This window comes from Pogona vitticeps, chromosome 6, assembly GCF_051106095.1.
Source record: "Pogona vitticeps strain Pit_001003342236 chromosome 6, PviZW2.1, whole genome shotgun sequence".
Lineage (NCBI taxonomy): Eukaryota > Metazoa > Chordata > Lepidosauria > Squamata > Agamidae > Pogona > Pogona vitticeps.
In genome coordinates, this window is record NC_135788.1 from 70,142,362 (window position 1) to 70,157,186 (window position 14,825).

The 14,825-nt window shown below is 42.3% G+C and overlaps 1 protein-coding gene and 1 long non-coding RNA gene across 3 annotated transcripts in view; one reads left to right on the forward strand and one right to left on the reverse strand.

Annotated features, from left to right (window-relative positions):
- The window catches only part of TRANK1 (tetratricopeptide repeat and ankyrin repeat containing 1), a 70,757-nt gene extending 69,510 nt beyond the window's left edge, over positions 1 to 1,247 (forward strand). For both annotated transcript variants that reach the window (XM_020803386.3, XM_078377517.1), the window contains exon 24: positions 129 to 1,247. In XM_020803386.3, coding sequence (XP_020659045.3) covers positions 129 to 238 — 110 coding nt within the window. In that variant the 3' untranslated portion in view covers positions 239 to 1,247. The remainder of the gene's footprint in view (positions 1 to 128) is intronic.
- Positions 1 to 14,825, reverse strand: part of LOC140708349 (uncharacterized) — a 69,156-nt gene that overhangs the window by 26,707 nt on the left and 27,624 nt on the right. The gene's annotated exons all lie outside the window — the stretch shown is intronic.

The following is a 14,825-nucleotide window of genomic DNA, read 5'->3' on the forward strand; positions in this document are numbered from 1 at the left end:
TGAGACCAGTAACATTTTTCTCCTGGATGGGACAGCAAGTTAATAAGTAGCTTTGCTTGTGTATTGGTGCATGTTGTGTTGGTCTTGCTATTTGAATAGTTTCTTCCCCTTTTTTCTTTAAATACTAGAGTTTGACATTGACAAAGACTTGGACAGTGAAGTAAAAGATGAAGAGAGAACCTTTGAAGAACTGTACCACAAAAAGCCAAGAAAGAAGGGAAAAAGTAAAAGAAAATAAATTTTAAATACTGATGTTTGCTTTTATGCTGGCTTGAGATCTGCTTTATTTGCCTTTTTAAAGTGCCACTGGACTGTAATAATATGTACAAAAAGCTAAAATGTGATACTACACCAGCAAAATTTTTTTAACTCCTGGGAGTAATTTGGATAGAAAATTAGCAATCAATTAGCCTACAGTTATTGGTGTCTGCTCCCCCCCCCCCCCGGTATTCTGAGAAAGTGTATTCTGGATGTAATCAGTTCCTCAACAACAAAACGTTCCAGAACAATGTATTTGGTTGGGAGCCTCGAGTATCTGCTAGAAATTTAGAGCAGGCAGGAGAAGGGAAACGTAACCTTCCAGCCCCCACCTGTCCTGCGTGTCTGATGTATTATGAGGAAAGCAAACCCTTTCCTTTTGCTTTTCAGCATAGATTGGATCCTCCTTCTAGTATTTTGCAGCTTCTTGCTGGACATCTAGGTTTGTACTCATCTGCATCAAATGTGTACCTTTAAGAGCCAAAGTAACTGGAAGAGGGGAATAAAGAATACACCTACTCCTTTTATTTTCTTTGCTTTCCATTCTCCACTTAAAAACAATCTTAAGGTCTTAACTACTAGCTGTGCTAGATCTGTGTACAACAGAAAGTGGGGTTTCATATTTCACAAAAATGTTATTTTTTAGGATATTGATAAAAGTAGCTTATGCAAATAAATAGCCACTGTGAATTCCTGGACTCTGTTGCCTCCCCTCCCCTAAATTCTTTCAGAAAAGGGAAATATTGAATATGCATATTTTTGTAATTTTTTTGAGATTAACTTCTTCTGTCAAAAAATACATTTCTTTGATGTTTCAATGTGGTTTATATACATTTTTAAAGAAAATAATTTTATATTTACTGGATTTCTGAAGAATAAAGTATGGAAGTGCATTATTTTCAAAAAAAAAAAAAAAGTAAAGAAGTGCCATTGATTTTATAGCTTGTTCTTACATTTTGGAAGATGAAGTAAAACTATTTTTGAAATCAGTAGTCTGTAGAATCATTTTTTCTAGCACGCATGGGGTACTGGCAGCCTGAAGAGCCCAGGTGGCCATTGGCCATGCTTTGGGTGGTCTTTTGAGCCTCGGAGTGTTCCATCCTCCTTCCATGCCCCCCCCCAACTGGTCAGGCATAAGTAAAGGAGGCTGGGACGCAGATCATTGGGAGGAAGAGGACTTTAGAACTTACCATGTCTTTGATGCTGAGATTTGGGTGGACAGAGGAGAGTGTATGCACATGTGCAACATGTGGCTGTACTGACTGCATGGCCTGTATGGACAAAAATGATGTCTGCTGCTGTTCTACAGATTTATGTAACAACTGTGCTCAGATCCAGAGTCATAATAGAAGCTCAGCTCAACTGTATGTCACAAATCCGGAAAAGTAACACCCAAGAGATCACCAGTTTGGTTAATGAGCACAGAATCAGGAAGCTGTTAAAAGAAAATAATTATTCCTTCAGAAAAAGGAACACTTACCCAAACAAAGAGATCAAAAAGGAGGGAAATTTACACAAAGAAAATGCAAGCAGAGAGTGAGAGATTCAGAAGAAGAAAGGGATAGGTAGGCAAGTGGGTGAGGAACAAACAAAAAAGGAAAGGGAAAAAAAAGAAAGGAAAAATCAAGATCAGCAGGGCAAGCATGTTTGAAATGCATCAGAAGGAAAAAAAAACTGCCTAGCCAGGAAATTGGAACTTTGGATGATGGGCAGTTAAATGAGTACTAAGAGATGGTAAGATGATTGCCGTTAATTTGTGTGTGTCTTTGTCTTTGCTACAGAAGATGTAGAATAGATATATACTCATGGACAAACACAGGAAGTGGCAAACATAACCAGTTTTCAGAAAGGGTTTGGAGAAGTGGAGATTCAGGAATTAGGTCCCTTCTGGCTCTGCAGTTCTAAGATGATGATGATGATGAGCATAACATATATTCTTTGTTATATTCAGTTATGAAAGATAATTTTTAAAATGAAGTGTGTAGAATGAGACACCTTTGGGGGGGGGAAAGACTTTCAAATAAAGTACACACATCTCTACAGTGTTTTAGAAGAAAAAAGGATATAATAAGAGATCTATACATTTATGTGTAGGAGAAAAGGGAGAAATGCATCCTTGCAGTGATCGAATTTCAGGTTCTAGCAATGAACCTAAAGGGAGGTTCAGGAAAGATGAAAGAATATACTTACTACTTGTTGAGCGTACCTCAAGATATAGAGGTAACTAATTTTAAAAGTTTTCAACTCTTGAGGGCTATGATGCCTACTGTATTTCCTTCCTCAGAAGATCTTCCTTGCTGTGAATACCAGTTCCTAGGGAATGTTAGCAAAGGAGGGCTAGTGGCCACGTGCTCTGTGGACTTCTTTTGGCATCCAGTTGTACAGAATACTGACTAGATAGGCCTTTGGTCTAATCCAGCAGGGTTTGGGCATTACAAAGATTTTTTTTCATGGACTAGATGAGCTCAGGATCCCTTCCAACGCCATATTCTAGGGATCGGCAGCTTGGCTGTGCACCCATATTTTAAAAATCCCTTATTATTTTTCTTTATGTAAAAAGGGCCCCCCTGTCGTGGCAACCAAGTATTAACCCCAAAAGATTAGAGGGAAATGTCGGGCTCCAAGGCTGTTGGTGCTGCCAAAAATCTTGCACAATTGCATCTAGCTTACAAGGAATATTTAAGAGTAATTTTCCAAAGTTTTGGGGTGGGTGGGTAGGATGCTGCTGCATTTGAGCCCACACTTTGACCATCTCTATCATATTTTGTGCTTGGATTTGGAAGTGCAACATCACAGAGATGGCCATCCAGACACTGAAGATATCTTCAGTGATGGAGGGCCCGTCTGTTCTCAAACAGTTCATAGTGTTAGGAAGTTTCCTCTCTTATTTAGGTCAAATCTGTTCCCTTACCATTTTTAGTCACAGCTTTGCTTTTTGCAGTAGCAAGGAATAAGTCATCACTATCTTCTATATGACAGCTATTTGAATATGTGACTGATCACATAATGATCCTATTAAGTTGACCTTTTTTAGAGAGATGGGGAGAATGCACTGTAATACCTTGCACAGAAAAGAGAGGGAGAGGGACTTTTGTGAATAACTTACTAGTAGAAGACAGCAACAGATTTTCCAGTTACCTGCTGAAGACCATGCTGCAGGCAGGAATCCCTCTATGAGCAGAAAGGACTTAGATGATCAAAACAACATGAAGCAGACTATGAAAAAGGCCAAGTCTAATGTTAACCCTCTAGAAATGAACTCTGGATAATGAACTGTTGATTGTGATTATGATTTAATTGAAGGTATAAGTAAGTGCGTAAAGGGCTTGAGGAAGTAGGATTGTTAAAATGGTGAAAACAGCTTATTATAGGCCCACTAGTTACCCAGAATGTTGTATGTTATTATTGTATTGCCAACCAATTTCATCTGCCTCGGAAAAGCAGTGTATGCCAGCTAATAATTTAATTATCTCACATTATTTTATTATGTTTACAATTCTCTTTTTGTCGACTCATTTACTGACTCCTTTTCTTTCTTAGTTGCACTATATTGCTCTTTTAGCCTTTTGTTTCTGTTCATGGGTTGTTGTTTTTTGCAAAGATACTGGAGTGGCTTGCCAGTTCCTGCTCCAGGTGGATTGCGTTTAGTCAGAACTATCCACTATGACCTGTCCTCCTTGGGTGTCCCTGCACGGCATAGCCCATAGCTTCTCTGAATTACTCAAGCCCCTTTGCCACAACAAGCCGGCAATCTGTGAAGGAGACTGCTGCCTTGTCAGCAAGGGACTGGAATGTTAAAGTAAGGAGTCAAGGGATAAAAGGAACAACAGGTATGTTTGGCCTTGGAGTTCAAAATGAAGCAGAGCACAGGCTAATAGTTTTGTTAAGAGAACAAGCTAGTCATCACAAACACTCTTTTCCAACAACACAAGAGGTGACTCTACACATGGCCATCACCAGATGGTCAATGCCGAGATCAGATTGATTATATTATCTGCAGCAAAGATGGAGAAGTTCTATACAATCAGCAAAATCAAGACCTGGAGCTGATTGTGGCTGTGATCATCAGCTTCTTATAGCAAAACTCAAGCTTAAACTGAAGAAAGTAGGAAAAATCACCAGGCTAGTCAAGTATAATCTAAACAAAATCCCTTATGAATACACAGTGGAAGTGAAGAGCAGATTTAAGGAACTTTAAGGTGGACAGAGTGCCTGAAGAGCTATGGATGGAGGCTCGTAACATTGTACAGGAAGCAACAACAAAAGCCACCCCAAAGAAAAGGAAATGCAAGAAAGCAAAGTGGCTGTCCAATGAGACCTTACAAATAGCATGTTTAATTGTTAAGTCGTGTCCAACTCTTCCTGACCCCATGGACCAGAGCACACCAGGCCCTCCTGTCTTCCACTGCCTCCCGGAATTGGGTCAAAGTCATGTTGGTAGTTCCAATGACACTGTCTAACCATCTCGTCCTCTGTCGTCCCCTTCTCCTCTTGCCTTCACACTTTCCCAACATGAGGGTCTTTTCCAGGGAGTCTTCTCTTCTCATGAGATGGCCAAAGTATTGGAGCCTCATCTTCAGGATCTGTCCTTCCAGTGAGCACTCGGGGTTGATTTCCTTCGAAATGAATAGATTTGTTCTCTTTGCAGTGCAGGGGACTCTCAAGAGTCTCCTCCAGCACCAGAGTTCAAAAGCATCAATTCTTTGGTGGTCAGCCTTATTTATGGTCTCACTTCCATTCATGGCTACTGGAAAAACCATAGCTTTGACTCTGCGGACCTTTGTTGGCAAGGTGATGCTTTTTAAGATGCTGTCTAGGTTTGTCATTGCATTAATTGCTTTGAATGTTTTTAAATGTTTTATTTCGATGCATTTTTTATGTTTTGAGTTTATTGTTTATTTGTATTTTATTATTTCTAATTTTTGTGATATTTATGTGCCGCAAACTGCCTGGAGTTGCCTCAGCCAGATGGGTGGTATAAATAAAGATATATATCTATATATATCTATATATCTTTTAAATCTCTTCTCCTGGCTGAGAGGGGGTATATTTCTATGGTTCTGCTTCCAAAGTGCTTCTCCGTGAATTGAGAAGATGCTGAGGAACATACCTGAATATTCCCATATGTAGCGTAGCTTATGTACCTGATGTGGTCAACAGAACTCTGCTTTGCAGAGAAGCTGCTTTCCATTTGCCCTGGGCTGCTTGCTGAAAAGATGTTTCACATTCTTCCTAGGAACCCAAGGCTCCCCCAAAATGCAGCTTGAAAATAACTGAGGTAGAAGACATGCAACACAATGATCATGTTGCATGCCAGCGGAGGTTTCAAATGTATTTTTAAACAGCGCCATTTAAAATAAACTACCTAGAAGCTATTCTATCTTCTATCTACGTATAGAGAGCCCTGCAGCAAAGTACACTCCATTGTGATTAAAACTAAGCTCTTTGGAAGTAGGTGGGTGTGTGGAGGAGGACACAAGATGGTCTTTGCATCTCATTTTTAATCATCCATTTCCAAGGAATAAAACAAATCTTTCTTGCTAGCAGATGGCAGAGGGAGTGTGTGTGGAATCCATTATGTCATGGGGGCGTTGGGATATCTTTTATTGCTTCTCTTTGCTAATGGCATGTTATGAAAACAAAAGGAGGAATTAAAGGGCAACCACATAAGGAAAAGTCCTATTTGGAAACTACGGGCTAGCTTTGTCCCACAGAGCTTAATAGAATTATTTCATATGAAAGGAAATGGTGCCACCCAACCCTGTCCATCATCACTCACAAGCAGAGCTTGGAAAAGCTACTCTTTGGACTACCATTTCCAGAATCCCCAGCCAGATGACCATGTTGGTTAAAGGAGTCTGGGAACTGAAAACCAAAACAGCAGCTTTCCCAAACTATGCCTGAAAGAAAATGAGTACACATCAGTGTACACAGGGCTGACTGAAGCCTTTAAGCATGTGTGTGTTACAAAATGTGCCCTCATGCAGTTTTGTGCTTTCTACGGGAGCCTTGTAAGTTCTTCCTATGTGCAGAGTGCTTGAAAACTTGAGCTTAAAAACAAACATTTTGCAAGAATGAAAAACAGATTTATACAACCTACATATGTAGTCCAGTTGTCTGGATAGCTCAGTTTTTTAGGTATTTGGCTGTGGAGCCAGAAGTTGGGAGTTTGATTCCCCACTGTGCCTCCTGGGAGTGGAGCCAGCTTGCGTGGCCTTGGGCAAGCAGCACAGTCCCAGGACGCCCCCAGAAGAAGGGAATGGTAAACCTCTTCTGAGATGTCTCAGCCTGAAAAACCTTGAAAAGGGCTGCCATAAGTCAGAATTGACTTAACAGCACATGATTATTATTTTTACATTTGTAGTGCAAATGAACCATGCCAATATGTGCAAGGTCTTTTGGAACAGGCATGTCTGTTGCTGGTCATGGGGGAGAGATGCAAAGAGCTGTCACTGGAATGGAAGTGACTGGCTTTTTATGTTTGCCACATGCTGTGTTTACAAATGGTCAACTTGTGGGTGCTCCAGATTTTGTTGGATTACAACGCCCGTCAGTCCCAACCAGCAGACTAATCATGAGGCATACAGGGAGTTGTAGGCTGAGGACAGCCATTGGTCATTCTAAGTTAGAAATTGGATTTTGTATACTGTATAGGAAAGCTGATATTCTCAAGCTGTGCAGGATATCCATTGCTAGTCATCTGTCACAGCATGGCATCATGCAGTAACGCTGCATTATTAACAGGGACAAGTGGTGTCTGCCTTCTCCAGCCAATGTCGTTTTTATTTAAACCTGGCTTCACAGATGAAAAAAACTCCACAGTACACTCCCTCATGCAACTGCTAACCTTTCTTTCACTTTAGGTGGTCTCTTTCCTCCCTCCTTCCCGCCACCATGGCATTCATTTAGTTTCACCAGTTTAAAGGGGGCATCTAGTTGTTTGCATATGGTAAAGCTGATTATCAGTGGATCCAGTTGAGGCATTGGGTGACAGAAATCAGATTGGGAGACTAGGTCTAATGATGTAGAAAATGGTAACAATCTTTAGTCTAGTTTTAAAATGCTCAATGTGTTTTGGTGCACAGCCTTCTTCAGGAGGTATGTACAAAAACAGAAATTAATTATTTGTAAACAGGCTCTGGCCAACCATGACAGTCTGTAACTAATGCTCATTTTTGTATTCATACAAGACAGTATTATAACAATGAATATACGTTCAGTTTTTCATGTGAATTCTCTGCAGCATAATCTCTGTATTTCTGGTAGTGTGAATCTATAACAACATACATGACACATACTAAGATTGTAGAACTGAAACTTCACTAGCTCATTTGGCCTGCACCAGCCCAAAATACTCAAAATTACAAGAAGAGTGAGATGTACTTATCAACTAGCAGTTGAGTCAAGGACATTTGGATAATGCCAGATTTCTCTGTCTACAAGACTATGGAGGCAGTGTTATAGCCATAGCCCCAGAAGTGGCTAACCGATATGTGCAGTCTTTTGAAGAAAACATATGTTCTGGAAATAACCCCTTTGGAGATAATTTAGTTAAATGGTTCAGATGCATTGATGACATTTTCATTATTTGGAGAGGCTCTGAAACAATTTTTTGGATGGATTAATTCTTTGGATAACAACATTAAATTGGATACTAAATATGAATATGATGAAATACTTTTCCTAGATCTTACTACTAAAAAAAGAATCAGGGAAACTATACACTAAGGTACACAGAAAACCCACAGATTATAACACTTATCTGAGGTTTGACAGTTCTCACCCTAGACAACTTCAGCAGAATCTGCCGTATAGACAATTTTTAAGAATGAAAAGAAATTGCATTAAAAAGGAAGATTTTGAGCAAGAATCCCTAATGCAGAAATATCAGCTAAGAGACAGTACCCACATCAGGTTATAAACAACAGCCTTGTCAAGACCACTAACACCAAATGCAGCAGTCTTTTTTTAAAGTAAAAGTCTGTAACCGTGTCAACTGTGCTTTAACATATGATCATGTTACCAATAAACTGCAGGACTGTATAAAGAGACACTGGCTTGTTTGTTTGTTTGTTTGTTTATTTAACTTACCATATTTTTCAGTTTATAACACACACCCATTTATGACCCAACCCCACATTTTCTATCCCAAAAATTAAGAAAACTTAACTTTGAGGATTCAGCCACAGAACATTGGACATTTTGTCTCTGTTGAATCTTGAGTCTACAGGCTCTACCTCCAAAGAGGCGTGTTCCAACTGGTTTGTTCAGGATAAGGTGACGTCAGTTCCATAAGGCTCATGATTGGAGGAAGCTAAGTCTCCTGACTGTAGGAAACTAAGCCTCCTGGCTGCAGGAAGCCTGTTTACAGAGGGAAGGTATGTGCAGTTTTGTTTTCTCCTCAGCTATCTCAGCTTACTTCTGTGTAAAAGACACCCCTCAATTTCTAGGGTAATAATTTTAGGAAAAATAGCATCTTATAGATGGAAAAATACGGTATATGCCACCCACACTACCCAAAGGTCTATGGGCAGTTTACAACAATTTGAATTCAATAAAAAGATAAAAACAATTAAAATACAATTAAAAATGCAATGCTCTAAAAACTGCCATCAGGACGCACAGTTTGATGACCTGCTGAGGGAGGCCGACAGGGGCAAAATGTCTCTACTGGTCCTTCGCGATATCTCAGCCACCTTTGATACAGTTGACCACTGTATTCTCCTGGGGAGGCTCTCCGAGTCGGGAATCAGTGGCCTGGCTCCATTCCTTCTTGGAGGAGCGTCCCCAGAGAGTGCAGATTGGACAGAGTTTCTCGGCCCCGTAGAGCCTCAATTGTGGGGTTTTGCAGGGCTCGATTATTTCTCCAGTGCTGTTTAACATCTGTATGAGGCTGCTGGAAGGGGTCATCAGGGGATGTGGGGCTCTGTGTCATCAGTATGCTGATGATACTCAGCTCTACATCTCTTTTTTCACAACAACAGTGGATGCTGTTTCGTCCCTTGAGTGTTGCTTGGAGGCTGTTCAGCAATGGATGCAGGTGAATGGACTGAGGCTGAATCCGGGCAAGATGGAGGTCCTTCAGGTGGGTGTCCCAGACATCAGTGGTCTGGTAAACTCACTCTCTTTTGGGGTGTGTGTGTGACTCTTACCACCAAGAGTGAGGTTCGCAGTTTGGGTGTACATCTGGACCCGGTGCTCACCATGGAGACCCAGGTATCATCAGTGGTCCATTCTGCACATTTCCACCTTCGGTGGATTCCCAGCTATGTCCCTATCTTGATGTGGAGGTGCTCACCACTTTGGTCCATGCGCTCGTAGTCTCAAGATTAGACTATGTAACGCGCTCTATGTGTGGCTGCCTTTGAGACTGATGCGGAAACTTCAGATGGTGCAAAATGCAGCAACCAGACTTCTTACAGGGGTGAAAGGATACCAACATATTCCCCCCACACTGGCTGCCTTGCATTGGTTGCTCATTTGCTTCCGTGTTAATTTCAAAGTTCTTACAATGACATATAAAGCCGTAAATGGTTTAGGACCTGGATATCTGGCAGAGTGCCTTCTCCCACCCAGTTCTGCCAGAGTTACTCGTTCCAGCCAGGCTGGGCAGCTGTAGGGCCTAATGCCAAGGGTGGTCCAGAAGGAGAGAACAAGGAACAGGGCCTTCTCAGCAGTGGCCCCTCACCTTTGGAACAACTTGCCAGTGGAGATCCGCCTGGCTCCCTCTCTGGATGTTTTCAGAAATAAACTTAAAACCTGGCTATTTGGGCAGGCTTTCCCTCCTGCCATATTTTAATTTCTTACACTTCACCATCTTGGATATATAATATATGTTTTTGGTTTTATTGTTTTTAAATTTGTAAACTGCCCATAGTAGACCTTGGGTCAAGATGGGCAGGACAGAAATCTAATAACTAACTAACTAACTAACTAACTAACTAACTAACTAACTAACTAACTAACTAACTAACCAACCAACCAACCAACCAACCAACCAACCAACCAACCAACCAACCAACCAACCAACCAACCAACCAACCAACCAACCAGCCAGCCAGCCAGCCAGCCAGCCAGCCAGCCAGCCAGCCAGCCAGCCAGCCAGCCAGCCAGCCAGCCAGCCAGCCAGCCAGCCAGCCAGCCAGCCAGCCAGCCAGCCAGCCCGCCCGCCAGCCAGCCCGCCAGCCAGCCAGATAGGCAGGCAGGCAGGCAGGCAGGCAGATAGGCAGGCAGCCAGACAGGCAGGCAGGCAGGCAGATAGGCAGCCAGATAGGCAGGCAGGCAGCCAGATAGGCAGGCAGGCAGCCAGATAGGCAGGCAGGCAGCCAGATAGGCAGCCAGATAGGCAGGCAGGCAGGCAGGCAGGCAGGCAGGCAGGCAGATAGATAGATAGATATTATTTCAATTAAAATCTTGTCTGTCTCCCCGCAAAGGTCATCGTACAGGGCAACCAAGGCAGTCGACATACCAAAGTCTGGCCTGAAACCCAACTGAAATGGATCCAGAAAATCAGTTTCATCCAGCATCACCTGGAATTGCCTGGCCACAACCCGCTCCATCATCTTGCCCAAACAAGGGAGGTTCACCACTGGTTGGTTGTTAACCATCAGACCTGGGTCCAGGTTAGGTTTTTTAAGGAGTAGCTGAATTACTACCTCTTTCAAGGCAGTAGGGACCACTCCCTCTCTCAAAGAGGCATTCACAGCCTCCTGGACCCAGGTGCGAACCCCCTTGGCAGATCTTCCAATTAGCCAAGATGGGCAAGGGTCAAATGGAGTGGTGGTAGAATGGACAGATCCAAGCACCCTGTCCACATCCTCAGGTCTCAACAATTGAAACTCATCTATTAATACTTGATCTAAGCACGGCACACTGGACACATCCTTTGATTCTGCACTAATGGTGGAATCCAAAACATTGTGAATCTGAGCTATTTTCCCCTCAAAATGAATGGCAAACTCATAATAGCGAGCTGATGAGCAGACTGGGACCTCCACTGGATTTCCTGGTTGAAGAAGATCCTTGACCACCTGGATGACATTCTGAGGAGGCAATATGGATAGTGAAATATTGCCATTTCACCAGTCGTATTGCCATGAAATAGGCCTGATAATGCACTCTAAGTCGTGTGCGATCCCAGCGGGATTTCCTCCACCTGCGCTCCACCCATCTATCCTCTCGCTTCATCGCCCACAGTTCAAAAGTATACCAAGGAGCTGTCTGGGCTCTGTGTGCAAGGAGAGGGCACTTAGGCCTAATCGTGTCAACCACTCTGGTCATCTCCCTATTCCATAGGATGACCTGAGCTTCAACAGGAGCACCGACCACATCAGACGTATAATCCCACAGAGTATTCAGGAAACCATTTGGATCCATTAGTCTCTGAGGGTGGATCATCTTAATAGATCCCCCACCCTTGCGAAGGAGAGAAGTTAATACAGAACGTCCCTACCTACAAATGATTTGAGTTAAGAACAGCTCCGTTTGCAAAAAGTTGCTTCGACTTGAGAACGGAGCCTCGACTTAAGAACCAAAAAAAAGGGAAAAAAATTTCCTGCCCTTTTTTTTACCTAAGTTCACCTTAGGTCAAAAGAAGAAGTGGTAGATACGGATTAACCGGCTTTGCATTAGTTCCTATGGGAACTAATGCTTCTTCGACTTAAGAAAAGCACCTCAACTTAAGAATGAAAAACAGCAGATACGGATTAAATGGTTTTCAATGCATTCCTATGGAAAATGGTGCTTTAACTTAAGAATGTTTCGACTTAACAACGCAGTCCCAATATGGATTAAGTTCTTAAGTTGAGGTACCACCGTAGACTAAACTTGACCAGGAAGTAGTCTGACCATGATAATGGAGTCACAACCAGCCCCTCCACATCCAAACCACCATCTTTCAGTCTTGTTGAGAAAACCAGGCCCAAAGTATGGCCCTTCTCATGTGTCGGGCCAATGACACATTGAGACAGCCCTATGGTTGTCATGGTGGCCATGAAGTCTGGAGCCACCCCAGTCAAGGTAGCCTCAGCATGGATGTTGAGGTCCCCCAGCACCAATAGCCTGGGAGTCCTCAACACCAGGTCCGAGATTACCTCCATCAGCTCGGGCAGGGAGACTGTTGGTACGCAGCAAGGTGGGTAGTACACCAACAGAATCAACCAATCTGTCTTGTAGGCCCAACACACAACACAGGCCCTCAAGACCTCCTCTCAAAGTGATAGGAAGCCTGGTCAAGGAGATAGAACTCCTATAGACTATAGCAACTCCCTCTCCCCGCCCCTCCGAGCGACATTGGTGCTGGACCGAGTACCCAGGCAGACACAGCTGGGAGAGGGGAAACCACCCTCCTCTCCCACCCAGGTCTCAGTAGTACACAGTCAGCACCCCCATCCAGAATTACATCATGGATGAGGGCAATCTTATTTTGTACGGACCTGGCATTCATCAACAGCACAGTATGGCTCGAGGGTTTGCTGATATAATCACCTGATACCATCTGGTTGGGGGCAGGACTAGAAGAGGGGATAGATGTAAGATATTTAACCTCTCTTCCCCTACATGGGCATGTTCTGTCCCCACTGCCATTCCTTCCCCTTCCCAGCACAACCTCAATGGCTGTCCCCTCCAACACCCTCCCCCCTTCCTGTTCCCTCAGATCCACTGTGGGTCTGTACTTACTCAACCTGATGGCAACTGACAACCCCATCACAATAAAACCCCTTCTAAAGCCCCTTCTCCCTGAGCCAGGTGGCTGGTGTTGAGGAGGGGGTAGAGCAGCCAGAAGAAGCAAGGGCCCAGTCCTGCAAGGCAGTGGTAGTCGAAGCCAAGCTCCCCCAGGAAGGCTGGCAGCTGGCAGGAGCACAGCCACACTGTCTCCCACCCAGTGCCTGTGGAGCTGCAGATGATGGTGACTCCCCCGATGGCAGGAATATTCTAGACAGAATAGAAGGTTTTCAAGAAAGATTACAGATCTCCTTCAGAAGAACAGAAAATTTAGGAGATATTTTAGTTTGGAGTGAGTTTAGAGATTGATTACCACCACAAACTAACTTTTTGCCTACTTCTTTCCCTCTCACAGGATATCATCCTTGTAGCTATTGCATTTACTGTAAAAACACATGTCATATGAGAGAATTCAAAGATCAACAAAGTGGCAAGAGAGATGTTTTAAATAAGTTAACTACAGTACCTGAAACACTAAGGGAGTGATTTATGCTATTAGGTGGCCTTGCAAAAAATTATATATAGGTAAGATCTCCAGACTCCTCAAGTTATTTATAGGAGAACATTTGAGCAGCCTGAGAAATAAAAGACTGGGTAGCCCTTTTGTTAGTCATTTTATGGAATTCAACCACAGTCCCTGTGAAATATCAGAAACCCTTGCTTAGAAAATAAATTGACTGGATTCTGGAAGTTAACAATGTAGCTGCTTATGGACATAATGAAGAATTAGTTTTTCTGCCTTTGCTGTAGAGAATTCACATGAAAAACTAAATGTATATTCATTGTTATAATACTGTCTGTATGAATACAAAAATGAGCATTAGTTACAGACAGTTATAGTTGTCCAGAGCCTGTTGTTTATAAATAGTTTATTTCTGTTTTTATACATGCCTCCTGAAGAAGGCTGTGAGCCGATACACATTGAGCATTTTTAAACTAGAATAAGGACTGTTACCATTTTCTATATCCTGAGACCTCGTCTCCCATTCTGACTTCTGGCATCATTGGATGTACCAGTTCCATGTGTTTTGCTTGAGGCTTTGGGTGAACCAATTTCATGATAACAGCAATCCAGTTATGTAGGTTGGGAAAACTGTGGTATTTGTCCAAATGTTTCTGTTTCTGTTCCAAATCTTGTATTTCTAAGCTCTCCCCATTTTTGTAATCTTTCAAAACACACACAAACAAAAGTGACTCAAGAAGTATCCACTTTTAGACATAACCTACCCACTAATTTGAGAAATGAGTAGTAGCCATACAAATTACTGTATTTCTAGCTCATACCATTTTAGAAATCTGCTTTTCCATCACCAGGTCCACTCTGATTTTGAGATATAAAGCCAATAATATCTTCAAGACAAGCAAACCCTTATAAAGTGTACTGAAAATTAGCACAAACATTTTTAGTGTATCAAAAGCAGCAGTGTGACCATAACAAAGAATAGATTAGAATTGTCTGTGATGGTAAAAATTGTTTTCATCTCCCATCTGAAAGCCAACAATGATGTCAAGTAGTGTTCCCAAGCCATAAAAGCAGTTATCAAGAAGGGCAATAATGAAGCTACATTAGCTTAGCACCTTGTAAATTTGTCTCTGTATATCATAAATGGCAGCTTGTCTAAAAAAAAGTTAAAGCAAAAACATGTGTTAAAATACACTAAAACTATCTCTCATGCCTTATTCTTTCTTATCTTCCCCCACCATCTACTTTTTCTTTGCTTCTATCATGCTTGCCCTAATTTCTGCCTTCTCATTGAATTCAGTCTGATTGATATGCAGACTGGATGAGCCCTCTGAGCAGAATTTGCTCAGCAAATTCTTACTGAAGGCTGAAACTGTTCTGC